The sequence below is a fragment of the Oncorhynchus keta genome, chromosome 1, assembly GCF_023373465.1.
Source record: "Oncorhynchus keta strain PuntledgeMale-10-30-2019 chromosome 1, Oket_V2, whole genome shotgun sequence".
NCBI classification, from domain to species: Eukaryota; Metazoa; Chordata; class Actinopteri; order Salmoniformes; family Salmonidae; genus Oncorhynchus; species Oncorhynchus keta.
The window spans coordinates 69,832,389-69,860,148 of record NC_068421.1 but is presented as its reverse complement, the minus strand read 5'-3'; the positions used below and the strand labels follow the sequence as shown (position 1 = coordinate 69,860,148).

Here is a 27,760-nt window from a genome sequence, read left to right as displayed (position 1 = left end):
AGGAGGTTTGTGGCACCTTAATTGGAGAGGACGAGCTCGTGGTAATGACTGAAGTAAGTGCAATGGTATCATATACGTCACTCATAGTTCAGGTGTTTGATGCCATTCCATTTGCTCTGTTCAAGGCATTATGATCTGTCCTCCCCTCAGCAGCCTCCTGTGACTCACACGTACATATGAGAGACAGGTCTGAAATAGTCTGCTGGATTGTGTGTGTTATTTGTGCTTGATGCTTGCCTTTTTCTGCAGCCATTGCACTGCCCAGCTCCAGTGACCAGACAGATCTTTAAAATAGTCCTTAGCAGGAACACACCTGGAGACACACACTTACACGTTATGTGAAACCAGGAAGTGTGAAATGAGAGGTTTTCACAGAACTGAAAAATGTGCAATACTTTGATGTATTTGCCGCAAAGGTCAAATCTACCCCCATTTCAATATTTTCAGCCTGAGACACAATTGTGGTGACATGAACATATTTCTCAAAACGGTCTCTAGAGAAACTCACTTCTGTGCCAGGGTAACCAGGAACTTGACACACTGATAGCAGCGGCTGCTGTCCACATTGTTACTCTGGTGCATCAATGCTGCAAACAAGAGAACAGTCACACATGTTAACTCGAAATGACAACGACAAGGTTCCAGTTTAACAAAGTTTACTATACTATAAGGTAGCCATTCCACTCAAGGCTAGGTCCATCAACAGCAAGACTCCCTGCGCAGGCACACTTTTGACTGAGTGATAGCCCCACACACACACACACACACAAGCCCAGTGAAGAGTGGAAGATAGCCTACCTAGCAGACCTTTCTCTGACTCGAAGGCGTACTTCAGTCTCTGAGTCTGAAGAGGATCCTCCACCACCTGAGAACACACACACATTACACATGCAGTCTGGAGCTGGCATTATTCACTGTGTTTCCAAGGATACGCAGAAAGGTTTGATTGCCAGCTGTCACTCACCAGCAGCTCCTGCAGTAGCTGGAACACGTTCTTCAGCTCATGGGGCGGAGCGGTCTCCAACTGAGTCTACACACACATGAATGGTATTGGATGCGTTTTGTGCTGGGATTTTTAGTTATCTGTGATAATGGATTTGTTTAGTGCTGGGAGTTGTAGTTCTTACCTTGAGCAGCTGTAGTACTCCCAGGGAGAAGGGTTCATTACAGAAGGAGCAGTATGTCACCATCTCTATCAGCACAGTCAGAGGGCCGGACAACTCCCGCACCGCAAACATCACCTACACACACGGAAAAAGTTACAAATACAACCTCTTCCATATAGATGTGTCAATGTGTGTGTGTGCATGAGACTGTGTATGTTACCTCCAGCAGGTAAGGCTGTCCCTCGTGGGTGAAGAGCGAGGCCATGATGTCAGCGTCGAGCTGGAGGAGGGTGGAGGAGGCAGGGACACTGCTCACATTCAGCTTACAGACACCTTGATCTGAGAAACACACACAATCACACCAGGTTACACACATCAGCGTATTATGGAAGCATCCTAACTGTAGTAATGTGTGTTTGTGTGTGTTACCATGTGTGTGCTGTGTGTTGAGGTCTGAGTGGAGAGTCATCAGGGCCAGAGTGGAGTGCAGGTGCAGGAACTCTCTGGCCTGGGCTGGACTCCACCTCCGATTCTAGAGCGAGAGAACGAAAGAGAGATAGAGGACGCAAGATAGAGGGAGTAAGAAAAAGGTGATGAGCTTCCAGAACCATCAACAACAACATCCTGTCATATTCATTTGTCTGCAGATGAGCAGGAATTGAGTGTGTGTGTGTGTGTACCTGGTTGTTCTGTCTGTTGGGTCCGAGGAGGAAGATGAGCATCCTGCGATACGCTGAGTGTTTCAACAACAACTGGCACGGACCAGAGCCCTGGGAGAAAGAGATACTGGATATCAGAGTGGATCTGTCTATGTGTGCATGTAATGTGTTCACATGGTGCTTGTGTGTGTTACCCTCTGAGCAAAGTTGCTGAAGAGGCTGAAGTATTGGTTGCAGTGTTTGACGTTCTCAGGAACGTCTTTGTCCAATAGGGAGAGGAGCGCATCGGTCAGGCTGTCCAATCCAGAGTCAGCGAAGTGGAGAGCACTCTCTAAGGTTTTCTCTAAGATGGCTGCCACTACGACCCTCACCTCCCTCACCCCACACTCCAACAGACACACCCTGGGGGGAGGAGAGAAAGAAAAGATCAGTTGGATTGATGAGTAGTAATGTAAGTACTATAAGCAGTAGTATTATGTTAGTACTGCAGTGGTTCCGTGTGGAGTGTAGTAGTATTATAGTTGTACTGACTTGGTGATCTCTCGTCCCTCAGGTCCCACCAGGTACTGAGCCATCCAGTGACAGGCTTCACTGCTTTTAGACAGCAGCACCTCCACCGTAGCCATCCATTCCTCTGTGTCCACCCGCAGCTTCTTCTTGGTGTGGAGGTAGGTGTGGAACAGGAAGTGGACCGCCAACTGGAGACTCTCCCTGGCCATGGCCTGGTAGGCTGGGTGCTTCAGCTTTGTCTGCAATCCAACACACATTGCTTATAAGAACAGTTTGGAGAGACAGGCACAACCTTGAATTATGCTGCCACGTCTCTGTTTATCCTACACACACAAACAGTCACAAACCCATACCGCGTTGACGGAGGCCAGTGACAGAGTGAAGTTGAAGTAGTCGCTGTTGTACACATCTCTGTTCTTCATAAACTTCAGGTTCTCATCTCTCACCATCTACACACACACACAAAGACAGAAAGACAGAGATAGATAGAGAGAGAAAGATGTTTGTCTGTGTACCACAAGAGTCTGTTAGCTTTCTTAGCCAAAGCCTAAGCATGAACACAGTGTGCTATTAAAGTCTTCTGGTCTCAAGTAAGGTTATTGATTTTAAAAAACGTGGTCTACAGAACCAGTGTATTTACCTGGTAGATCCTAGCAGGCATCTTCTCCACAAACAGTCCTTTCTTCTCTCCCTTCCGTACGAGGCGGGTCAGGACAGAGAGACGGTCATTGTTGGCCCTGGGGGGCCGAGGGGACGACTGGGGACTGACATCTGGGCTAGAGGGTGCCGAACTACATGGGAGAGAGAGGGTTAAAGTGCGAGTTGTGTGGGTGTATATTTTAGACTGTGTGTGTGTGAGACTCACAGTGTGAGGTCTTCTGCCTCTTGCCTCATGGCACTGACTCTGCTCTTCTTAGGGAGAACAGGAGAGTTCTGGTCACTGATCCTCTGGTAGAACAACATGTAGGCGTTCCAATACCGCCGCCGCACGTCAGGGTAGGGGTTAGCTACACACACACACAGATACAGACCAACACACACACCTAGAATGGGATGTTTGATCTTTCATGTCATTAAAGCACTACGCAGAAAGTGCTCCGCCATTTACTGGTTGCTAACACTAATAGTTTGCCAAATTTCAGTTTATGTTACAAAATAAGCTAGTATAGTGTAGAGAATCATTGTACCATCTAAACCCCTGTGAAAAATATTCTTGTTCCAGCTGGTGTACAAAACCGAAAGTAAAAGACACAAAAACAAAACTTAAGGGAAGCATAGGAATACTGCACATAGAACAGATACCACTTTTTAGACTTGCTTTCAAGTGGAATGATTTATCTATAACTCCCATTTCTATGTGAATTTGGTCAGGTAGCCAAAAAAGTTACATATTACCACTAATGTACAGAAGGACCTGGATGAGAGGGGGACCAAGGACACTACCCGAGGGACATCACAACTTTTGCTGCGGAGAATGTTTTGTTGACATCCACTACTTGGTCTACCTGTTAAATAGGACTTACACTGGTCGTAGACTTTAGGCCGGTACTCTCCTCCAAAGCACTCGTACTCCAGAGTCTCGTCATTCATATCAAACTCCTCGACCACGTTGTCATTAAACTTATACCACCTTCCCCTAGCACTGCTGAGGACAGTAGAGGGAGGGAGAGCAGAGAAGGAGAGGACAGGATGATAAGTTGATAATTTGTGTTAAAAGTACAAGTACTTGTCTTAAACGTGAGATATACATGTGTGTGTGTGTCTCTTACCGTCTGTCCTTGATGAAGGAGTAGTAGTGTCCAGCATGTGCCTGTCCACTGTGGACTACAACTCCCACCAGTTCGTAGTTCTCTGAGATGGTCACCTTCTTCCTGGGTGAGCCCCCTGCCTCGCCCCGGCAATCTCCCCCCTCCGCTCCCCCATCCTGACGAGCCATGCCAGACACTGTGTAGGGCTCCATGTTCAGCACCCAGGGAAACCTGATCTGCTCGTCGTATTTGATGGAGCGTCCGCTCTCCCAGTCGAAGCCGAAGCGCATCAGATGGATACAGAGAACACTGGGCAGGGACTTTATGCAGGTCCGCTTCACTGTGGTACGCTGGAGAGATGCGCACACCGCGTTAACAAATGTACACAAAAACACTGGACAGCGACTTAATAAACACCCTCTTTATACACACACCTTCTCCTTGCACTTTTCGCAGTAGTAGGCGTTGGTTCCTTCTAGCACCTCCCCCCTGACAAACTGGTCCAATGAGATCTCCAGACTCTGACAGGAGGTCACACCCAGGTTCAGCGCCATAAACGTCTCCTCTCGCTCATACCTATGATCAGAGATCACAGGTTATAGTTAGGAGTTTATACGTGATAGCTGCCTTTGTTTGAGTGTGTGTGTGTGCTCACCGGTGAGGGCAGTCTTTGCAGATCTTCTGATCAGAGAAGATTCCCTGGAAAGTATTCTTGAAGATCTGCTCACGGCCGATTTTCTGAAAACAAGACAGACCCAACATCTCTAGCATTATAAAGGTGTGTGTTGTGTTACATTGTAGTACACACGTGTTAAGTTGATGGAGAGTGTGTGTTACATTACATTTGACATTTTAGTCATAAACTGGCTAAGTGAGACAACACATCACAATCGTATCAAGTCCATTTTTCCCCCACAAAGTATTTATCAGCAAAGACAAGTGCCTTAGTGGGACAAGACAAGTGCCTTAGTGGGACAAGACAAGTGCCTTAGTGGGACAAGACAAGTGCCTTAGTGGGACAAGACAAGTGCCTTAGTGGGACAAGACAAGTGCCTTAGTGGGACAAGACAAGTGCCTTAGTGGGACAAGACAAGTGCCTTAGTGGGACAAGACAAGTGCCTTAGTGGGACAAGACAAGTGCCTTAGTGGGACAAGACAAGTGCCTTAGTGGGACAAGACAAGTGCCTTAGTGGGACAAGACAAGTGCCTTAGTGGGACAAGACAAGTGCCTTAGTGGGACAAGACAAGTGCCTTAGTGGGACAAGACAAGTGCCTTAGTGGGACAAGACAAGTGCCTTAGTGGGACAAGACAAGTGCCTTAGTGGGACAAGACAAGTGCCTTAGTGGGACAAGACAAGTGCCTTAGTGGGACAAGACAAGTGCCTTAGTGGGACAAGACAAGTGCCTTAGTGGGACAAGACAAGTGCCTTTTGTTATTGTGTGTTACCTTGAGGTGCTCGTCCAACTGGTCCACCAGTGAAGTGAAGAACTCATAGGCATCCTGCTGCTCTCGTACATACAGCTCCTTATTCCACATCTTAAAGATCTACAGAAACACATACACCTGTTATTTCTGACCGAAACGTGGGTAGTCAGTTGGGAATGTGCAGTGTATGTGTATGTGTAGTGTGTGTGCATGTTTAGATACCTTCCAGAAGTTCTCAGGGACGTAGTACTGCAGCTTGCTCTCCATCAGGTGTCCGAACAGAGACTGGACCTGACAGAAAACACTCTCGTCTGGCTGCTCCGTGTCGTCCTCTATAGACAGAAAGGCCTCAGCCAGGCCAGGCTGCATGTACAGCTGCTGGAACACAGCATTCATATAGCAGGTGGCTCCACCGTTCTTTAACCCTACGAACCCCGACACAGAGCGACTGTCCACCGGCGGGAGGAACTGGGGGAGGGGCACGGAGGGAACAGAAGAGAGAGACACGTTGAAGGTAGACTGTATATCAAGAAGACCTATTAGCCTTTCTTATATCGTCACGCACCTGTAACACCTCAGTTCTATCACGCACCTGTAACACCTCAGTTCTATCACGCACCTGTAACACCTCAGTTCTATCACGCACCTGTAACACCTCAGTTCTATCACGCACCTGTAACACCTCAGTTCTATCACGCACCTGTAACACCTCAGTTCTATCACGCACCTGAACACCTCAGTTCTATCACGCACCTGTAACACTTCAGTTCTATCACGCACCTGTAACACCTCAGTTCTATCACGCACCTGTAACACCTCAGTTCTATCACGCACCTGTAACACCTCAGTTCTATCACGCACCTGTAACACCTCAGTTCTATCACGCACCTGTAACACCTCAGTTCTATCACGCACCTGTAACACCTCAGTTCTATCACGCACCTGTAACACCTCAGTTCTATCACGCACCTGTAACACCTCAGTTCTATCACGCACCTGTAACACCTCAGTTCTATCACCCACCTGTAACACCTCAGTTCTATCACGCACCTGTAACACCTCAGTTCTATCACGCACCTGTAACACCTCAGTTCTATCACGCACCTGTAACACCTCAGTTCTATCACGCACCTGTAACACCTCAGTTCTATCACGCACCTGTAACACCTCAGTTCTATCACGCACCTGTAACACCTCAGTTCTATCACGCACCTGTAACACCTCAGTTCTATCACGCACCTGTAACACCTCAGTTCTATCACGCACCTGTAACACCTCAGTTCTATCACGCACCTGTAACACCTCAGTTCTATCACGCACCTGTAACACCTCAGTTCTATCACGCAATTCTCCATTCACCTCTGTTTCTTTGTTGTGTGTGTGTTTCAAGCATGTGTGGTAGACTCACGTCAAACTCCTTACTGAGCGAGGAGTCTGACTGGTGGTGCATGGACAGCAGTTCTCTGGTGATGAGCTGTAGGTTGGCCACAGAGCTGTCTGCTAGCATCACCAGCACCTCGTAGGCTGCCAATCTGCTGCTGGCCGTGCTGCACTTAGGGTGGAAGTCGTGGCTGGGGGGGGAGCTAGAGGCGGGGTCAGATGTGTTCAGGATGATGCGGGACGCTCGGAACAGGAAGTCATCCAACAGCTGCTGGATCAGAGAAGGACCTGCGGAGAGCGAACAAACACAGACAGACAGACATCAGAACACACACCGTCTACGAGCTCCAGATGGCCGTACGACCTCCCGATCAAAAGCTCAAAAAATGCTTATGTGTGTTCTCACCCAGGTGTTCCTTATCGGTGCCACAGAGTGACAGTAGTGTTTTGATGAGGCGGAGGTGTCCAGCCTGCAGGATGTTGTCAGCCTCGCTAGTCTCCATCTCAGAGCTCCAGCTGGGCTCAAAGTTATCCAACCAGCTGATCTCATCTTCCAACATGGCTGCCGCACTCACTGACAACACCTCCATCTCTGAACCTGCGGGAGGGGGACAGGAACATTCCTCATGGGTCAATGACAGTGTTGGAAAACTGTTGGTGCGTGTGTGTGTGTGTGCGTGCGCGTGTGTGTAAACTCACTGGTCAGGTCATCCAGTAGTTGACATCGCAGTTCAAAGTATTCAGTACACTGAGACAGCAACCTGGACAGATAGAACAATATTATACACTCAGATACACAGATAGACAGGCACACACTGAACAAAATGGGCCCTGGCGCTATACATCCAAATACATTTAGAACCAACTATAGCTGTATGACGCTACATATTAGCTTCCAATTATATTTTCAATTTAGTCAATCTATCATTCGTCACAGATATGTTTGACAGCAGATGGCGGCAAATTAACTTTCTACTGCCTCCCAGCAGCAACGACAACAACAACATGTGTGTGTGTACCTCTGGTTGACTCCCCTCATGACAGACGTGGGGCTCCAGAGGGGCAGCTGAGAGGTGAGGACGACTCGCAGCAGGAACACGTTGGGCTTGATGATCTCAGGGAACGCAGACGTGTCTGATTGGCTCAGAGTGTACAGCTGGTCACACGCCACGTGCCGGATCTGACATAGAGACACGGGTTATAAGACACACACTCACACCCCCCCCCCACACACCCTAGCTACCTCTCCACTGGCTGATCCCAGCAGGATGTCGATGATGAAGTCGCTGACACAGGGGAGGTTGTAGAATGACCCTGGATAGAGACAGACACTGTTAGCATTCGGTCTTCACAAGATAGTGTGTGTGTGTGTGTGTGTGTGTGTGTAACACGTGTTACCTAGCTGCTGTGTCCGTAGCTGTAGGCAGGTGACCAGTAGAGACAGGGCCTCTCTAGCAATGATGCAGTCTTTAATAGAAACACTCTGCTGCTTCACACATATCCCAGCATGCAACGCTGTGGGCGGCGCCTCGCCCTCACTGCTGGAGCTGCAGTTACTTCCTGTAGAAAGAGAGACAGACATCAGTAGAAGGCAAAACAATCAGAACACCAGAGAAACAGGCTGATAATTCAGGCTGTCGGTGCCATTATTATCCATCAGTTTCTTGTGTGTGTGTGCGTGTGTCTCACCAGTGCTGCTGACACGGCTGCGGACCACGAGGGGGAGGAGTGAGCTGTGTTCAGGTCTGATTGGCTGAGGACTGCCGACGAGATCCAATCGGCCGGCGGCTGCCGCCCAGGTTAGACGCATGAAACACGCCACCGTTGAGGTGAAGTCCCCCACCTCCATCGTCTACAGAGGAGAGACAGGGTTAGAGGTGTGCATGTGTGATTATTAGGTATGCATTAGAGGTAGGTGTGTGTGTGCGTGTAAGGTGGCATTGTAGGTGTGTGTATTAGGTGTGTATTAGGAATGCATTAGAGGTGTGTGTATTAGGGGTGTATTAGGAATGCATTAGAGGTGTGTGTGTGTATTAGGTATGCATTATAGGTGTATGCGTTGTGTTAGGTATGCATTAGAGGTGTGTGTTAGGTATGCATTAGAGGTGTGTGTGTGTATTAGGTATGCATTAGAGGTGTGTGTGTGTATTAGGTATGCATTAGAGGTGTATGCGTGTGTTAGGTATGCATTTGGTGTGTGTTAGGTATGCATTAGAGGAGTGTGTGTGTATTAGGAGTGTGCTAGGTATGCATTAGAGGTGTGTGTGTGTGTTAGGTATGCATTAGAGGTGTGTATTAGGTGTGTGTTAGGTATGCATTAGAGGTGTGTATTAGGTGTGTGTTAGGTATGCATTAGGTGTGTGTTAGGTATACATTAGAGGTGTGTGTGTGTAGGTATGTGTGTGTGTGTGTGTGTGTGTGTGTGTGTGTGTGTATGTATTAGGTATGCATTAGAGGTGTGTGTGTGTGTGTGTGTGTGTGTATGTATGTATGTATGTATTAGGTGTGTGTTAGGTATGCATTAGAAGTGTGTGTGTGTGTGTGTGTGTGTGTGTGTGTGTGTGTGTGTGAGGTATGCATTAGAGTGTGTGTGTGTTTTAGGTGTGTTAGGTATGCATTAGAGGTGTGTGCGTGTTTTAGGTGTGTTAGGTAAGCATTAGAGGTGTGTGTGTGTATTAGGTGTGTGTTAGGTATGCATTAGAGGTGTGTGTGTGTGTGTGTGTGTGTGTGTGTGTGTGTGTGTGTGTGTGTGTGTGTGTGTGTGTGTGTGTGTATTAGGTGTGTGTTAGGTATGCATTAGAGGTGTGTGTGTGTGTGTGTGTGTGTGTGTATGTATTAGGTGTGCATTAGTGTGTGTGTATGCATTGTGTGTTAGGTATGCATTAGGTGTGTGTGTATGCATTAGGTGTGTGTTAGGTATGCATTAGAGGTGTGTGTGTATGCATTAGGTGTGTGTTAGGTATGCATTAGAGGTGTGTGTGTGTGTGCATGTATTAGGTGTGTGTTAGGTATACATTAGAGGTGTGTGTGCATGTATTAGGTGTGTGTTAGGTATACATTAGAGGTGTGTGTGCATGTATTAGGTGTGTGTTAGGTATACATTAGAGGTGTGTGTTAGGTATGCATTAGAGGTGTGTGTTAGGTATGCATTAGAGGTGTGTGTGCATGTATTAGGTGTGTGTTAGGTATACATTAGAGGTGTGTGTTAGGTATGCATTAGAGGTGTGTGTGCATGTATTAGGTGTGTGTTAGGTATGCATTAGAGGTGTGTGTGCATGTATTAGGTGTGTGTTAGGTATGCATTAGAGGTGTGTGTGCATGTATTAGGTGTGTGTTAGGTATGCATTAGAGGTGTGTGTATTAGTTAGGTATGCATTAGTATTAGGTATGCATTAGTGTGTGTGTATGTATTAGGTGTGTGTTAGGTATGCATTAGAGGTGTGTGTGCATGTATTAGGTGTGTGTTAGGTATGCATTAGAGGTGTGTGTGCATGTATTAGGTGTGTGTTAGGTATGCATTAGAGGTGTGTATGTAGGTATGCATTAGAGGTGTGTGTGCATGTATTAGGTGTGTGTATACATTAGGTATGCATTAGAGGTGTGTGTGCATGTATTAGGTGTGTGTTAGGTATACATTAGAGGTGTGTGTGTGTATTAGGTATGCATTATTAGGTGTGTGTTAGGTATACATTATGAGGTGTGTGTTAGGTATACATTAGAGGTGTGTGTGCATGTATTAGGTGTGTGTTAGGTATGCATTAGAGGTGTGTGTGCATGTATTAGGTGTGTGTTAGGTATACATTAGAGGTGTGTATTAGGTATGCATTAGAGGTGTGTGTGCATGTATTAGGTGTGTGTTAGGTATGCATTAGAGGTGTGTGTGCATGTATTAGGTGTGTGTTAGGTATACATTAGAGGTGTGTATTAGGTATGCATTAGAGGTGTGTGTGCATGTATTAGGTGTGTGTTAGGTATGCATTAGAGGTGTGTGTGCATGTATTAGGTGTGTGTTAGGTATACATTAGAGGTGTGTGTGCATGTATTAGGTGTGTGTTAGGTATACATTAGAGGTGTGTGTGCATGTATTAGGTGTGTGTTAGGTATGCATTAGAGGTGTGTGTTAGGTATGCATTAGAGGTGTGTGTTAGGTATGCATGTATTAGGTGTGTGTTAGGTATGCATTAGAGGTGTGTATTAGGTGTGTGTTAGGTATGCATTAGAGGTGTGTATTAGGTGTGTGTTAGGTATGCATTAGAGGTGTGTGTTAGGTATGCATTAGAGGTGTGTGTGCATGTATTAGGTGTGTGTTAGGTATACATTAGAGGTGTGTGTGTACCTGTATAGCTACGCGTGCAGCAGGGATGATCTCCTCTACTCTGATGGAGGAGCGTTCAGACAGAGACATCTGTCTATAGGAGCTCTTCTCAGGCGTTCCACACAGCGATAGCTGTCTCCCTGGTCGCCCTGCGTTACGGAATGGCCGACTAGATAGAGTGTCACCCTCTCGGATGACATCATCATCCAGCAACGACGGCATACTTTGGCCAACCAATAAGAACCTGCAGGGAAAAGGAAGATCCAATCACATTCAACCTCTAACAAGGTGGATGTGTGGTCTTGTATTGCTGTCCTCGTGGATCACAGAAATCCCCAGAAGTCCCCACAAGGATAGCAAAACAAGGAAAACCTCTCCCTCATTTCCCATGTCCCCATGAGGGCAAAAGCTATTTTAGGCTTAGGGGTTAAGTTTAGGAGTTAGGGGTTAATGTTAGGGAAAATAGGATTTTGAATGGAAATAAATGTTAGCTCTAGCACAAGGCTAGAAAAACACATGTGCTGTGTGTGTGTGTACCTGGCCAGTTGTAGACAGATGGAGTAGACTCCCTGTCTGGTCTCATAGTCCACCTCGGAGGGAATAGAGTCCCGCTGCATCACGTTCACCACCAAACTGAGACCTCCAGCTTTCAGGAAGTTCTCACAGAAAGACTTGACACTGGTCTTAGCCATCTCATCATCTGAGGTCGGCATCAACTTAGAACTCAACACCTAATGAGAGAGAAAGAGAGATTTCAAAGGAAGAAATGTGTGAAGTGTGTCCATGCACAAATGTGAGTATTGTGTGTGTGTGTGTGTGTGTGTGTGTGCACCTCCAGGTTGTAGAGGACTCTGAAGGTGGACATCCCAGGAGCAGAGGATCTGAAGAGTGATTCCAAGATGGAGGCAGCACTGGGCTGGTGCTGTTGCTTCGAACCCAGAGACGGAGACCGAGAGCCTGACCCCTGACCCAAGGTGAACAATGTCTTCTACAGGAGACACACACACACGTTATCACACTGGCTCAGGTCAGAGCAGTTGAACTCTCCTCATCATAATTTCAACTTAAGCACAGCGCATATATATATATATATATATAAATAATATGTACCTGGTGACTCCAGACACTGGACTCTTTGGGAACAAAGTTATCTAGAGCGTCTTGAACCTCTGGGTCTGTTGGGATCAGCAGCAGCAGCTTACGTACACGCAGAGTTATCCTGGAATACACACACACAGAACGTTATACATTTTTGACCATTCGGGAGTCAGGTCCAGATCCTCAAATCAAATCGATCCTTGAAGTATCTGCGTGAGTAACTCACCGTGGTTCGTCCAGGTTAGCCAGCTGGTAGAGCATCTCAAACACATTACACACCAATGCCATGACAACACCTGGAAGGGACTTCTCCTACACAAACATATACCGTTAGCACATAATCCAACTCAAACATGAACTCAATGTGTTTGTATATACATGGGCGCGCATGTGTGTGGTGTACCTGTTCCATAGCATAAGCTGAGTTGAAGACAGCGGAGCTGGAGGAGGAAGCGGAGACAGAGGACTCTGAGCTGCCACCAGAGGGCGTCCCTGTGCCAGAGCTCTTCACTGTCAGAGACTGCTCATCACTGAAACCCAGCTGGGACAGCAGCTTCTGGTCCCGGTTCATAGTCAACTACAGACAGAGAGAGAGAGTTACACAAAACACACACATATGATACACAGTCACACACACACACACACATCTTTTGGCTTACAGAGACACAAATAATACACTCACCACGCTGTCGTTGGCAAAGATCTGAACGTTGTCGACTGGACAGTTGAGATGCTCAGCAATCTTCCAGCGGATGCTGCCTATAGTCTCGTTACTGTGGGCCTCCAGGGTGAAGGTGTCTTTGGTGGACTCATAGGTGACATGTAGAGAGACAGGGTGGCCGTTGAACGACGCTCCGTGAGGTAGAATGGTACGAGGCACAGAGTACAGGTCCTACACATAGAAACAGAGTCATCTTTTCATGTGTCCATCTCGTTCTTTCACCCCCCTTCTCATCAATCAAATGCAAATAGTTTGTAACTACAGGTGAATATGTTGAGGGTGAAAACCAGTTGAAATTGCTTGGTCAGTTTGATGTCAGAGCCAGAGAGGGGATTACCTCAATAGTGATGACATAACGCTCAGCCAATAGCAGCAGCCTCTCAATGATCACCAGCTTGGTGGACCTGGAAGGTGATTGGACAGACGTGGCTACAGTCGGCATGGTGGTGGCGGTCAGCATCTTGGTTGCCCTGGTAACAGCATGTGTCAACGTGGGCCCTCCTAGAGCTGAACTGGCTGCCTGAGATGCAAGGAGACTTCATTTCATCAAGTCAGTAAGCTTTATTAGCATAGTATGTAATTATCTTGTATAAGAAGTTGAACACATTCCATCTGATAGTGATGAATGAAGAACTCACCTCCAGTCGTTTGTAACAATCAGCAATGAACTTCTTGTGTAAAGACACAGAATCCTACACAGACACAAAGAGTGAATACCAGAGACTGTAGTCCTGCTACACATAAACCCCGACACACACACCCCACACACACACACACACACACACACACACACACACACACACACACACACACACACACGCACACACGCACACGCACACACCTTCTTCATTTTGGGGTTGAGGTTGGTGTAGCTGTATGTGATGATTAGCTGTATGGCCTCGTTAGCGATCTCCTCATCAGGCGTTTCCATGGCGATACGCCAGATAAAGTCCATCCCAGCCAGGTCTAGCCGCTCCACACACTACACACACACACAAACAGGGTTAGGGTTTTCAAGTCCCACACATGATGCCACTACATGTAGTCATGTGATAACATTTCATAAAATCCTTGAAAGTAACAAAAAATCTTATAGTTAACAGGTTACTAGTTATATCTTCTCCATTGGAAACCCTAGTGTGGAATGACTCACCAGTTGAGTCCCCTGGCGTTTCAAGCGATGGTCACACAAGTTGACATTCTCAAAGAAGGTCTTAAACAGATTAAAGCCTGAAATATCCCAAATCAAAAACACTGGTTAAAGCCACTATGTAAGCACTACAGTGCATTCGGAAAGTAATCAGACATTTTGTTACGTTAGCCTTATTCTAAAATTGATTAAATTATATATATTTTTCTCTTCAATCTACACACAATACCCGATATTTTAGAATAAGGCTGTAACATACCAAAATGTGGAAGAGGTCAAGGGGTCTCAATACTTTCCGAAGGCACTGTATATAATATTAAAAGAGTGGGCCATCAAAAATGCTAACAAAATAATATATCAAAAGTCAAATCAAATCAAATTTTATTTGTCACATACACATGGTTAGCAGATGTTAATGCGAGTGTAGCGAAATGCTTGTGCTTCTAGTTCCGACAATGCAGTAATAACCAACAAGTAATCTAACTAACAATTCTAAAACTACTGTCTTATACACAGTGTAAGGGGATAAAGAATATGTACATAAAGATATATGAATGAGTGATGGTACAGAGCAGCATAGGCAAGATACAGTAGATGGTATTGAGTGCAGTATATACATATGAGATGAGTATGTAAACAAAGTGGCATAGTTAAAGTGGCTAGTGATACATGTATTACATAAGGATGCAGTCGATGATATAGAGTACAGTATATACGTATGCATATGAGATGAATAATGTAGGGTAAGTAACATTATATAAGGTAGCATTGTTTAAAGTGGCTAGTGATATATTTACATCATTTCCCATAAATTCCCATTATTAAAGTGGCTGGAGTTGAGTCAGTGTCAGTGTGTGTGATTATGTGTGTTTCACCATTCATAGTAATCTCGTAGGGCTCCAGTTTGAGGATCTTCTCTTTGAAGAGCTGCTGCTGAACATCACTCTCCAGATCATGCTGGCCCTTAGTGAACCACTCAAAACACATCTACACACACACAGTTAAAGTTAGTGTATAAATATAGATGGAGTAGACTATGTAATATAGAGTATGTAACACGTGTGTGTACCTCTCTGTCCAGCTCGCAGACTTCGGGTCCAGAGACCAGGCAGTCCCATAGTTCTTTGGCTCTGTTCCAGACCAGGTAGAGGCTGGCCTCCTGGAGGAAGAAGGCCAGGAACCTCAGGTGGCCATCTAGATACTGGAGGGGGAGGGAGAGTGAGTCAGGAACCAGCAAGGACTTCATGTGTTTATCTCACAGACATCAAAATCCTCAATCCATCATCCAGCATCTCAACCACATAAACTTCTACCAAAGCAAATCAGACAGACAGACAGGAGAGAGACAGACAGAACTGTACCTCCTGGTAGGTGTATCGTCCGTCCACTAGTGTGTGTCCGGTGAGTCCGTTGTTCCCAGCTGCAGACACCGCTAGTCGATGGCAGACCACCAGAGATCCTGTAATCAGCTTGACGATCTCAAAGTTCTTCTTCAAGTCCTGGATGATGCTCTGCTGGGGGAGCACATGTGCTATGAAGATGTGTCTGTGGCTTTGGATGTCTGCAATAGAGCCCGACCGATTTATCAGTTGACCGATACTGTCGGCCGATATTAGCCTTTTACCGATGTATTTGCATCAGCGTTTAATCCATTGAAAAGGACCGATATAAGATGTGGAGAAAAAACTGTTCTTCATAGAAGTTGACATTTTGTGCATTTCATTATTTGTACTGAAGATGTCGCTCTTTAAATAGCCAAAAGCCTATATTGCCTTGGCACGCTACACTAAACGCCAATTTATGCTTGATCCTGAAATGTGGTCGGAGGCTTTGTATGGAGTGTGCGACACAACTACGGAGCTTCTGGAGACATACGGAGGCCAAATCCAGCTCCATACCCCTTTGCCATGTGCCTCAAGTTTTGTAACAATGTGGAGGGCTCCGTATGGCTCCGCATTGACATGATTGGTTGATGGTAGTTGAAGGTGGGAGGTCTTCAATAAACAGAAAATCACTTCCACTTCCTTAACAACTTCCTCCACAACAGCTCTGCACTGCTCCGTGAAGCGCAAGAAGTATGAATGCCCTGACTTCTGCAGGAGCCGTATCACTGTAAATGCTGCAGGGCCAATGCAGACGTCAGATTGACCATGGAGCACCTTTAAGACGGGACACTACCAATGGGCCAACTCAACTACACCAGTCAGAGGAGAGCAGGGTTGCCATGCCTGCGGTTTTACTACAAATTGGGTTACTTTCAAAACGATGTTGTGGGTGAAAATGGATGAAAATGCATTTTTCTTAAAAATAAATATTTCACTGTGACCTGCTGCTGCTCACTATCAGGTCGTAAGGCAGCCTGTTGCTGAGTGTGTTAGTGGTGGGGAGGGGGCGGAGGTGTGTGGGTATGTTGAGACTGAGCGCCGCAGCAGGCAGAAGTCACATGAGCAGCACGCTCGCATGTCATGGCAACTTTTTACCAGTTGTAGGTAGATTGTCATTATGGAGACACATATTCCCAACCCTTTTTATATAAAACATCTTAATGTGCTAGAACTGAAATAAGGCGACAACGCACAGGAAAACTACTTTAGTCACGTTAGCTGACAATTATTATTATTTTGATGGAAAACTGAATTTTGCTTCTTACGTCATTCTGTCAACCTTATGGAAACAGGGTTTATTGGCCAAATGTGGCAAACTCTTCTCTTGCTGCAGGAAAAAGCAGGGAAAAACATTTTGGGCTAGTTTTCAGGCTTTGTGGGCAGGTTTTGAATACCTGGCAACCCGGGAGGAGAGTGAACTATTGTGAACTAACTACTGTTTCTTAAAGGTGCTCCATGGTCAATCCGACGTCTGCATTGGCCCTGCAGCATCTACAGTGATACGGCCTCTGCAGAAGTCAGGGCATTCATACTTCTACAGCACATTAGATACATTTGATCGGAAGTGGTTTAAACTGCACTCTAATGTCGACTTTGCTTATGGAAAGCCATATCAAGTGAAGGGTTTTATGCATGCTCTGTTCTTGGGTCTCGAGTGCTACACAATGAAACTGACATTGAATGTGGAGAGTGATAAATCTGATACATTCATTTCTATGCCATGTTTTATTTTATTATTTTGACTTAACTAGGCAAGTCAGTTAAGAACAAATTCTTATTTACAATGACGGCTTACCCCTGCCAAACCGTAACCTGGACAACGCTGGGCCAATTGTGCGCCGCCCTATGGGACTCCCAATCACAGCCGGTTGTGATACAGCCTGGAATCGAACCAGGGTCTGTAGCGATGCCTCTAGCACTGAGATGCAGTGCCTTAGACCGCTGCACAACTCGGGAGGCTATGTTGAAATGACGACAGCACTGGAGTCGTTGCAAACCAATGTGCCACTTTGTGTAGCCCACCTGGAGCTGGCAAACTGACTCAATAAATAGCCTTTAACTTATTGTTGTTGTAGCCTTGTGTTATTATGCAATTATTAATTGCCATGTTTAGTTAATGAAATTGGAAGTTATCAATTGTGATCATGGGTCACAATTCTATCACAACTGCAGATCAGCTGTTGTTACAATGCATTAGATTGAAGGTAAATCAGATTAGGCTACAGGTAAACATTAAAAAATATATGTATATTTTTAAAAACAATGGCGGTTGACAAGTCTTTTCAGCTCATATTCATATTATTAATATACGATTCAGTGATTGAAGACCCCATCCTCAGTAGCCTCCTCCAGCAGGCTATTGGGCAACAGAAGCACTTCTTACCTCAAAATCACCTCACTATTCATGTTAAATACATTAGTCTGTCAATATGAACGAAGCAAGCTGCTAAATCGTTCATCTTACATCTTGCCTAAGCTAATGTAGGCTATCAGGGGCTATAGGCTACCTGCAATTAGCATAACTAAACCAATTTGAATTACAATCATGAACCCTGATTTTAGTAGGCCTATGCCTATTGAAATCACAAGTCAATCTTGCAAATAGGCCATTTATAACGGTTTGTAGTCTTAACATCTCGCCCATAATAACAGCACAATTGTCAGAAAATAGCCAAATATTATTTTGAAAAATGTTTTTTTGAACAGAGATTTTGAGATCCTCTGTCAAACGTTCATCCCTCAAACTCTCCGGTTGGATGTATCTATTGTTATGGACATGCACATAAGGGATTTTTTTACAAGTATAAACTGGGTGGTTCGAGCCCCGAATGCTGATTGGCTGAAAGCCATGGTATATCAGACCGTATACCATGGGTATGACAAAACGTTTATTTGTACCCCTCTAATTACATTGGTAACCAGTTTATAATAGCAATAAGGCACCTTGGGGGTTTGTGGTTATGGCCAATATACCACGGCTAAGGGCTGTGTACTAGCACTTTGTGGTGCGTCGTGCTTGAGAGCAGCCCTTAGCCGTGGTATATTGTTCATATACCACACCCCCTCGGGCCTTATTGCTTAATCATAGCAGTCAAACAAGTTAAATCAACATCCATTGATGGAAAACATCTGGCGAGTTTAATAAGGGCAAATTATCTTCTCTCTTGCGGCATATTCAAATTCCATTATTAGTCACGTTAGCTGACAATTATTATTTTGATGGAAAACTGAATTTTGCTTCTTACGTCATTACGTCAACCTTATGGAAACAGGGTTTATTGGCCAAATGTGGCAAACTCCTCTCTTGCTGCAGGAAAAAGCAGGATTTTTTTGGGTTCGTTTTCAGACTTTGTGGGCAGGTTTTGAGTAGTCATTGGGTTAGAAATTTTAACTATACCTGGCAACCCGGGAGGAGAGTGAACTAACTACTGTTTCTTTGGTGAGTGCGAAGTAAAGTGCCAAAAATGCACACGGCCATATACTGTAACGTATAGTGTCATGAAACAACAATTGATGCTTTGCCCAAATGTAAAGTAAATGCGGTTACAGCCCTTTAGTGAATCCAGTGAAATCTGGGGTGTTATATTTTCTCATTGCGAAGGTTATTCCTCAACCACTGTCATTCAAATGTTTTCAGAGGCACAGAAAAAAATACCTTTACAGGAAATAAAGTAGAACTTCGTAGCTACGTTTTGATGTATGGGTTCATTGCCACTTGATAGGGACTGGTCCAAATTCACGTTTCGCCAATCATCACCCCCATTTCCATGACGTGTGCTAGCTAGCTAACTAGCTGTGCGAGAGAGTAGTTGACGCCGTTCACGGAGGGTTAGTGCTATCCAGAATCCTTGGGACCCTAACCCAAACCTTAGCGTAACCCTTTGTAGGGAACGTCCCACAGATTCCAGATTGCACTAAGGCAACACCTGGTGCGAGAGGCAGCGCTGTGCCAGCGGGTCATTTTGTGATTGAGGTTTTTCCTTAAAGTGAAAACTACCAGAATTTAGTGGCTAAAGCCCTACAATCGAAGAAAACATAGCGAAGTACTAATACATTGAAAATGTGTCCCATGTTGTTGTTTTCCAGCTGGCTAGTATGAGGCAGCACATTCTTCAGAGCCAAATCAAATCTTTAGCTGGAATCCGTGCAGTTTATCCAATTTTTACTAGAGTAATACACAATTTGTCCATAAATAAACATCTCATCTTTCTCAGTGCTCCTAAATTCTGTGGGCCTTACATTTGAGGAAAGAAAATTAATGTAAGAAATCAACTTTGAGTATCTTTGTAGGGCTGCTTTAAGCACAATCCATATAGACTATTTTTTATTTCAGATATATATCAGTTATCTGTGAAAATTTCCATAAAAACAAAAAACAAATCGAAATACAAAAATCACATATCGGTCCGGCTCTTGTCTGTTAGTTTTAAATGCATTACGTTAATGTGCTGTATTCAGGTTTTTTTTAATGCCGTCGACTGCTGACATCTTGGACAAGTGCTCTCTTGCGAGACAGGGGGTGAGGGGTAATGTGTGTGTGAGTGTGTACCTTGTCCTGTTTCTGGTAAGTCTGTTTGATGAAGGAGCGTGTGATCTCATGGAGCTGCCGCAGAGCTGGAACCACCCAGACCGCCTGGGGACTGCCCTGTTGAGAAGACTACATGCACCCACACAGGTTAGACACTAGATGAGTAGCACCGTCAGCACCCCCCCCACTGTCAGCACCCCCCCCCCCGGGCATCTACTACCCCACTACTACATGGACACCCCTTTAAATTAGTGCATTCGGCTATTTCAGCCACACCCATTGCTGACAGGTGTATAAAATCGAGTACACAGCCATGCAATCTCCATAGACAAATATTGTAGAATGGCCCATACTGAAGTGCTCAGTGAATTTCAACGTGTCACGGTCATAGGATGCCACCTTCCCAACGAGTCAGTTCGTCAAATGTCTGCCTTGCGGCCCCAGTCAACTGTACATGCTGTTATTGTGAAGTAGAAATGTTTAGGAGCAACAACGGCTCAGCTACGAAGTGGTATGCCACATAAGCTCACAGAACGGGACCGCCGAATACTGAAGCGAGTAAAAATTGTCTGTCCTCGGTTGCAACACTCACCACCGAGTTCCAAACTACCTCTGGAAGCACTGTCAGTCAGGAGCTTCATGAAAATGGGTTTCCATGGTCAAGCAGCCACACACAAGCCTAAGATCACCATGTGCAATCCCAAGCGTCAGCTGGCGTGGTGTAATGCTCGCCACCATTGGACTGGAGCTGGAGAACACAACCTGCTCCAATGCATAGTCCCAATTGTAAAGTTGGGTGGAGGAGGAATAATGGTCTGGGGCTGTTTTTCATGGTTCAGGCCCCTTAGTTCCAGTGAAGGAAAATCTTAAAGCTAAAGCATACGATGACATTCTAGACAATTCTGTGTTTCCAACTTTGTGGCAACAGTTTGTGGAAGGCCATTTCCTGTTTCAGCATGACAATTCCCCCGTGCACAAAGCGAGGTCCATACAGAAATGGGTTGTCGAGATCGGTGTGGAAGAACTTGATGGGTTTGCACATAGCCCTGACCTCAACCCTATCGAACACCTTTGGGATTAATTGGACCGCCGACTGAGAGTCAGGCCTAATCGCACAACATCAGTGCCCGACCTCAGTAACGCTCGTGGCTGAATGGAAGTAAGTCCCCGCAACAATGTTCCAACATCTAGTGGAAAGTCTCCCAGAAGAGTGGAGGTTATTATAGCAGCAAAGGGGGGACCAACTCCATAGTAATGCCCATGATTTTGGAATGAGATGTTCGACGAGCATACTATTCGTCCACATACTATTGGTCATGTAGTATAGGAGTGTTCCAGCATGTCAGAATAGTTTTTCTGTGGGTGAGAATGAACTCAGAAGCTAGAGATGATTAACAGGGGAAATCAATGTCCTTAAAGCTGAGGAAGGACTGAGTCAGAGTTTACCAACACTTGACACACACAAAACAAATACAAGTCTCTGCACACTGAAAGACATGGAGACATGTCCACACGTGCACAAACATACTGCATCTTCACACAGCCAGGCACGTGCACACACATATAATACTATAACCCTTGAAACCATCACAATGGCAAACATTGAATAGCCTTTTTCTGATGCAAATGCTACCCCAAGGTGAAGACTGTCTGCTAGAACTCATGACGTATTGACTTTAGAATCAACTAGATGTGCTGTCGGGCCAGAACTTCTCTGCAGGCTTCACTAAACACATTCCAATATGAATAAAACAAAGGCATTCCTTCCTCCTCTCCTTTGTGACTGCTGTAATATAGAGCAGATGAAGGAAGGAGAGGAGGAGGATAAAGCAAGGTGTCTAATAGTACAGGGACATTGTCTTTCTCAGTCCTCCCCCCACAGGCTGCTGTTGTCCAGTTTGTTGTGTTCTGTGATGCTGCGTTCATGCACACCCTGCCTGGTAAGCATGATGTGACAGAGGAACTGACAAGCTTGAGAACAAGGGAATGAACTGTGTGTGTGTGACTAAGGGGTAAAGGAAAACAACGACTGGACAATGTGAAACAACATTAATGCCCATGATTTTGCAATGAGATGTTCAACGAGCAGGTGTCCACATATTTTCGGAAGGTAGAAAGAACGTTATTTGAGCAAAACATGGACCAGCTATTCATAATGTCTGAATGGATTTTCTGACTGATGCAAGGTACACTTGGATCGGTTTGAGGTTCTATGGACTGATGCACTCAGATCTTAAAACATTTGTGTTTCGGTGAGTCGTTACATTCCTACTATACATGCACATCACTTATCCAATAACTCACCCCTCACACCTTGACTCACACACATACCCCTTACAACCTCAATGAAGACTGGCCCAACCCATAGAGAATTAGACACCCACTGTAGTACTGGAACAGCTCTTTAAAAATCAACAATACAGCAATCATTCAGTTACAAATCAACCCACCCCCATCCAGCCCTCCTCCAGGATTGGTTGGTGTGAGCAGTGAGAAGATTGTAGGTGAATACTGATTGGTCATTAGAGTTTTAAGGAGAGGGGCTTCTCTTACTTTGGCCAATGAGTTTTCTTTGGCTTTCTTCTTGCCCCAGGAGCCAGTAAGAAATGAGGTCTGAATGTCGCTGGTTTTACCCTCCTCCTCAGTCTGAGTCTATAAACATAAACTGGCTTATTCAGGTTGTGTGTGTGTTCAATTGATATTAGACTTGAACTCGAAAGCTGTGAGTGACATAGCGCTTCAACCTTGAGAGAAACCGTGTGTGTTTCTCACCTTCTTGATGTCCTCTATACATTTGATGATGTAGCAGCGTTTGACAGTCTCCTTCACAGCGTACGCGTCAGTGAGGATGGCCAGGTGTTCCTCAGATGCCTGCTGTACCAGGGAGGTGGGCAGGGTTGGCAGGTGGGCTAACTCCCACAGCACCTCCAGCACCTTCCCTGTGGTGGCCTCAGAGCGGGCCTCTCTACCGATCCTCCCAATCAGACTGAGCAGCTTCTGCCTCACACGGTCACTCTCTACCTCCCAGCTCTGGAACACACACACGTTACACCCAATCATTACTAACACATACAAACACACACAATTTACTGTCCCACAGAAACGTTCCTAAGCACACATACAGACCTTCTGTATAAGGACAAACAGGTGGCTGAGCTGCTCGAAGTTAAACTTGACGGCAGCAGCAGCCATGATGGTGTGGATGTTCTCAATCACCGTGGACGACTGTCCTGCCTGTATCATCCAGATCTTGGAGAGCTCGTCCAGAGACAGTTTACTGCCCAGCAACTCAATGATGCCTTTTATTCGATCACAATACTGGGCCTGGTCTATGTTACCTGGAATACACACTCCACAGTTATATTACTGGTCTATGTTAACTGGAATACACACTCCACAGTTATATTACTGGTCTATGTTACCTGGAATACACACTCCACAGTTATATTACTGGTCTATGTTACCTGGAATACACACTCCACAGTTATATTACTGGTCTATGTTACCTGGAATACACACTCCACAGTTATATTACTGGTCTATGTTACCTGGAATACACACTCCACAGTTATATTACTGGTCTATGTTACCTGGAATACACACTCCACAGTTATATTACTGGTCTATGTTACCTGGAATACACACTCCACAGTTATATTACTGGTCTATGTTACCTGGAATACACACTCCACAGTTATATTACTGGTCTATGTTACCTGGAATACACACTCCACAGTTATATTACTGGTCTATGTTACCTGGAATACACACTCCACAGTTATATTACTGGTCTATGTTACCTGGAATCAATAGTCAAGATAATAGAATAACATAAATAGTAATAATATGTTGTTCCATTGTTAACATTAACATCGTCTTTACCCTCCAGTGCTATTGAGAGGACAGAGTTTTCCACCAGCCAGTCCAGCAGTCTGTCTGTGTCAATGGCATTCTTCACCGTCTTAGACACAGTACTCTCCTCGATCAGCTTAGTTACCTAGACACACAAACACATTTTATACAGTTTATATAACAAGAAACGTCCACATGCAGAGTAACATAATAATAAGGAGAGCGGTTTGACCTCTAACTCTTGACACTGTAACCCCTGACCTCTCACCTCTTTGAGGGAGTTCATTTTGGTGGAAAAGTGAGGAGTCTTCAACATGCGTAGCAGAGTGTCCAGGCGTAGGTCGTCCACAACAGTTACCAGGGCAGTCTGGAACCTCATACACAGCAGCTTGATGGCCGACAGCAGCTCTGGGATGCTCACCAGCCTCTACAGGAGGTGAGGGGAATATAAATGATGAGCCATCACCTTACACTGCGTTCATAGGAAACTCTGTCTTGGGAAACAAAGAGTTGCTTCAGACATGGAAGCGCATAATGAACGATTTTGGACGTTGGACACTTAAATGTCTAAAGTTTCCGGGAGCTTTCCAGGGTATGTAGAACAGGGCATTGTGGGTATATAGAGCAGGGGGTATTGTGCTACCTTGTCTTTGAGATCTTTCTCCTCCAGGTTCTGAACGTAGGTGATCATCTTATGGATAACAGGATCCAACATGGGCTACAAACACAAACGTCATTATTTGCCTCATTAACTAATCAACAATGCTGAGGATGTAACGTTTGACGCATGTTGGAGGAAAAGATGTTACCTGCACAAGGCTGGAGTTGAGGTATTCTGCACACACAGCTAGAGGCTGGACCAGAGCAGACACACACTGCAGAGACACACATAGTTACATACACACATACTTTCAAAAACCAGAGTGGTCGTCTCCCACGGGCGAGGGGGTGGGGGGCTTAGGCAGCTGCATTCTCCAGTGCCAGAGAGAGATTAACATGCTAATGGTGGAGATCATCTGGGCTGTGAGAAGGATCAAATGTGTGTGTGGTTCCGGTTAGGATCCTCAAAAGGAGCAATTCACACAAGGAGGCCTAAGAGTAGGCACACAACGGAGCATTTATCTGAGCGAGGCTTCAGGACTGTGTGTGTGTGTGTCCTCACCCCAATCTCTATCTCCTCTGTATTGAGTTTAGCCTGGATAGCAGTGAACCCTCCCATCTCTCCAAACTAGAGAGAGAAACACAGTCACATCACTAAATACAGCAACAACACTGAACTATCACCAATATGTGTGGTGTGTGTGTGTGTGTGTGTGTGTAGGTGGGGCTTACCAGATTGACCAAGTCTACCAGCCAGCCATGAGGCTCCTGTAGAAACAAAGGCATACATACATAGGTGATCAGTCAGTCATGTTTTTGTCCTAGAGCAACAACCATGTGACCTCACCTTCTGGTAGTTGTTGCTAGGCGAAACAGCGAACATGGCTTCCTCTCCAAACACCTCGCTCCAGTTCCTCTGACACGCCTTCATACGGTTCTTAAAGTGGTACTCATTGTCTGGGTTAAAGGCCTACACAAAAAGACAGAGAGAGAGGTTATCCTTTGTAAGGGTGGTGTGATGTGATGGAGTAGCATGTGTGTACTATATGTAACAGGTGTTAGTAACAGGTGTTTGTATACCCACCATAGCCAGTACTCCCATTAGCCCAACGGGTATGGGTTCCTGTTTGACCCTCTCAGCCACCAGTTCCACCAGTAACATCAACATGTTATAGATCCCCTCATGGATCTCTGTCCCCCACTTATGGACAGCACTACTGGTCAGGAGCTACAAGAAGGGAGAGAGCGAGGGCAGGAGGAAGTAGAGTTAGTGAAAGCGGCAAAATTACACTAAACAGTCCTGTAAAAAAAGTATTCCTTTCTTGAAACTGGTGTTATAAACAGGTTATACAGCGCTCACTCATAAGTGTTATGTTTATACACACACACACACCTCATCTTCTTAAAGGTTCATGCATGCACACACACGACTCACCTTCTTAAAGGCCTCGTGCATGCACACACACGACTCACCTTCTTAAAGGCTTCGTGCATGCACACACGACTCACCTTCTTAAAGGCCTCGTGCATGCACACACACGACTCACCTTCTTAAAGGCCTCGTGCATGCACACACACGACTCACCTTCTTAAAGGCCTCGTGCATGCACACACACGACTCACCTTCTTAAAGGCCTCGTGCATGCACACACACGACTCACCTTCTTAAAGGCCTCGTGCATGCACACACACAACTCACCTTCTTAAAGGCCTCGTGCATGCACACACACGACTCACCTTCTTAAAGGCCTCGTGCATGCACACACACGACTCACCTTAAAGGCCTCGTGCATACATACACACGACTCACCTTAAAGGCCTCGTGCATACATACACACGACTCACCTTCTTAAAGGCCTCGTGCATGCACACACACAACTCACTTTCTTAAAGGCCTCGTGCATGCACACACACGACTCACCTTCTTAAAGGCCTCGTGCATGCACACACACGACTCACTTTCTTAAAGGCCTCGTGCATGCACACACACGACTCACCTTCTTAAAGGCCTCGTGCATGCACACACACGACTCACCTTCTTAAAGGCCTCGTGCATGCACACACACGACTCACCTTCTTAAAGGCCTCGTGCATGCACACACACGACTCACCTTCTTAAAGGCCTTGTGCATGCACACACACGACTCACCTTCTTAAAGGCCTCGTGCATGCACACACACACACACACACACACACGACTCACCTTCTTAAAGGCCTCGTGCATACATACACACGACTCACCTTCTTAAAGGCCTTGTGCATGCACACACACACACACACGACTCACCTTCTTAAAGGCCTTGTGCATGCACACACACGACTCACCTTCTTAAAGGCCTCGTGCATACACCGGTCCATAAACCGCTTACAGTTCTCATCTGCATCTGCCAGACCTGAGAGACAGAAAGTGAGCGGAGGAGAAAACGAGAGAGACTGTAGTTATTGTTTGACAACTGGGTGCAAAATAATAAGGTGTGAAAAGCCTTCAACAGGGACAACATGACACAAAACCCACACAATCACTCTCTCTTACCGTGTTTGGCTAAGCAGGTGGCTGCGACCAGACATTTGCCCAGTGACTCCTCTCTCTTGTAGGGGATGGACCAGTGGTCAGTGAACACTCTGCTCTCCAGTTCATACAGGTTAGTGGTGGGGAACTCCATACTGCCCCCAGAACAGTTCCCATTCTCATCATTATTCCTCTGAAACACAAACACTTTTTAGTTCTACTGTACTTCTGATGCTTTATGACAGTGTCAACAGGATGATGGAGAGGAGGGTGTGTGTGTGTTCTGCCCATTCAGTAATGCATACCAATATATGATGGATGGAAGGAAAGAGAGAGAAGCGTCAGGTTTCAGCGCTCCTCCTTCATAGAAAGAAGTGGAGCGTTAAAGTCTGGATGGAGGGAGTCATGGAGATGAGCTTTTCTCTAAGACGCAAAGGTCAACAGGCAAACATTCCACGGTTGGGAAGCACCTACCAATCAGAAACCTCCGAACAGCACAGTCCAATCAGATACCTCTGAGGATAAGACAGTATGGACAACTGTTGACCTACCACTTACAGAATAACTGTGGCTTAAAAAGTGGCCAGTTTCCCAGACTGAGTCAACTCCAGGATCACTAAGCATGTTTATAGGAGAATCTCCATAGAATGATGTTTTAGTCTAGAAATAAACTAATCTGGGTTAATAGATAGAAAAACAGCTCCAGGTAGTAACTAGCTGCTGCTGATCCAATAGACAGTTAGCACTGTTTCCTGTCAGCATTAGGCATATTA

General features: G+C 45.6%; 1 protein-coding gene and 1 long non-coding RNA gene across 6 annotated transcripts in view; both read right to left on the bottom strand.

Moving 5' to 3' along the window:
* The window catches only part of LOC118392104 (ubiquitin carboxyl-terminal hydrolase 24-like), a 37,497-nt gene that overhangs the window by 2,945 nt on the left and 6,792 nt on the right, over positions 1 to 27,760 (bottom strand). The window contains exons 2-55 of one of the 4 annotated variants that reach the window (XM_052459388.1): positions 27,012 to 27,180; positions 26,804 to 26,871; positions 25,563 to 25,706; positions 25,326 to 25,448; positions 25,211 to 25,246; positions 25,041 to 25,106; positions 24,688 to 24,753; positions 24,522 to 24,596; positions 24,147 to 24,305; positions 23,909 to 24,023; positions 23,153 to 23,364; positions 22,799 to 23,056; positions 22,580 to 22,678; positions 20,048 to 20,155; positions 15,475 to 15,627; positions 15,183 to 15,314; positions 14,989 to 15,100; positions 14,117 to 14,193; positions 13,805 to 13,945; positions 13,602 to 13,655; positions 13,301 to 13,483; positions 12,925 to 13,134; positions 12,646 to 12,819; positions 12,469 to 12,554; positions 12,255 to 12,363; positions 11,977 to 12,132; positions 11,682 to 11,875; positions 11,166 to 11,388; positions 8,519 to 8,681; positions 8,228 to 8,389; positions 8,073 to 8,143; positions 7,849 to 8,009; positions 7,529 to 7,590; positions 7,236 to 7,427; positions 6,858 to 7,117; positions 5,672 to 5,917; positions 5,471 to 5,569; positions 4,679 to 4,761; positions 4,458 to 4,599; positions 4,045 to 4,373; positions 3,799 to 3,920; positions 3,141 to 3,282; positions 2,916 to 3,066; positions 2,629 to 2,724; positions 2,297 to 2,514; positions 1,960 to 2,167; positions 1,787 to 1,876; positions 1,536 to 1,638; positions 1,327 to 1,445; positions 1,128 to 1,241; positions 965 to 1,030; positions 799 to 865; positions 509 to 587; positions 238 to 313 (exon numbers count right to left, since the gene is read on the bottom strand). In XM_052459388.1, coding sequence (XP_052315348.1) covers positions 238 to 313; positions 509 to 587; positions 799 to 865; positions 965 to 1,030; positions 1,128 to 1,241; positions 1,327 to 1,445; positions 1,536 to 1,638; positions 1,787 to 1,876; positions 1,960 to 2,167; positions 2,297 to 2,514; positions 2,629 to 2,724; positions 2,916 to 3,066; positions 3,141 to 3,282; positions 3,799 to 3,920; positions 4,045 to 4,373; positions 4,458 to 4,599; positions 4,679 to 4,761; positions 5,471 to 5,569; positions 5,672 to 5,917; positions 6,858 to 7,117; positions 7,236 to 7,427; positions 7,529 to 7,590; positions 7,849 to 8,009; positions 8,073 to 8,143; positions 8,228 to 8,389; positions 8,519 to 8,681; positions 11,166 to 11,388; positions 11,682 to 11,875; positions 11,977 to 12,132; positions 12,255 to 12,363; positions 12,469 to 12,554; positions 12,646 to 12,819; positions 12,925 to 13,134; positions 13,301 to 13,483; positions 13,602 to 13,655; positions 13,805 to 13,945; positions 14,117 to 14,193; positions 14,989 to 15,100; positions 15,183 to 15,314; positions 15,475 to 15,627; positions 20,048 to 20,155; positions 22,580 to 22,678; positions 22,799 to 23,056; positions 23,153 to 23,364; positions 23,909 to 24,023; positions 24,147 to 24,305; positions 24,522 to 24,596; positions 24,688 to 24,753; positions 25,041 to 25,106; positions 25,211 to 25,246; positions 25,326 to 25,448; positions 25,563 to 25,706; positions 26,804 to 26,871; positions 27,012 to 27,180 — 7,323 coding nt within the window. The remainder of the gene's footprint in view (positions 1 to 237; positions 314 to 508; positions 588 to 798; positions 866 to 964; positions 1,031 to 1,127; positions 1,242 to 1,326; positions 1,446 to 1,535; positions 1,639 to 1,786; positions 1,877 to 1,959; positions 2,168 to 2,296; positions 2,515 to 2,628; positions 2,725 to 2,915; positions 3,067 to 3,140; positions 3,283 to 3,798; positions 3,921 to 4,044; positions 4,374 to 4,457; positions 4,600 to 4,678; positions 4,762 to 5,470; positions 5,570 to 5,671; positions 5,918 to 6,857; positions 7,118 to 7,235; positions 7,428 to 7,528; positions 7,591 to 7,848; positions 8,010 to 8,072; positions 8,144 to 8,227; positions 8,390 to 8,518; positions 8,682 to 11,165; positions 11,389 to 11,681; positions 11,876 to 11,976; positions 12,133 to 12,254; positions 12,364 to 12,468; positions 12,555 to 12,645; positions 12,820 to 12,924; positions 13,135 to 13,300; positions 13,484 to 13,601; positions 13,656 to 13,804; positions 13,946 to 14,116; positions 14,194 to 14,988; positions 15,101 to 15,182; positions 15,315 to 15,474; positions 15,628 to 20,047; positions 20,156 to 22,579; positions 22,679 to 22,798; positions 23,057 to 23,152; positions 23,365 to 23,908; positions 24,024 to 24,146; positions 24,306 to 24,521; positions 24,597 to 24,687; positions 24,754 to 25,040; positions 25,107 to 25,210; positions 25,247 to 25,325; positions 25,449 to 25,562; positions 25,707 to 26,803; positions 26,872 to 27,011; positions 27,181 to 27,760) is intronic. The other 3 variants (XM_052459392.1, XM_052459398.1, XM_052459400.1) reach the window with 3 other exon arrangements.
* Positions 5,932 to 6,789, bottom strand: LOC127906728 (uncharacterized). Of its 2 annotated transcripts, none has more exons than XR_008062626.1 (3): positions 6,509 to 6,789; positions 6,230 to 6,454; positions 5,932 to 6,176 (listed from the first exon to the last, which is right to left on the bottom strand). It is a non-coding gene; the product is annotated as an uncharacterized LOC127906728 (long non-coding RNA). The 2 variants fall into 2 exon arrangements; XR_008062628.1 differs by having other exon boundaries at positions 6,257 to 6,454.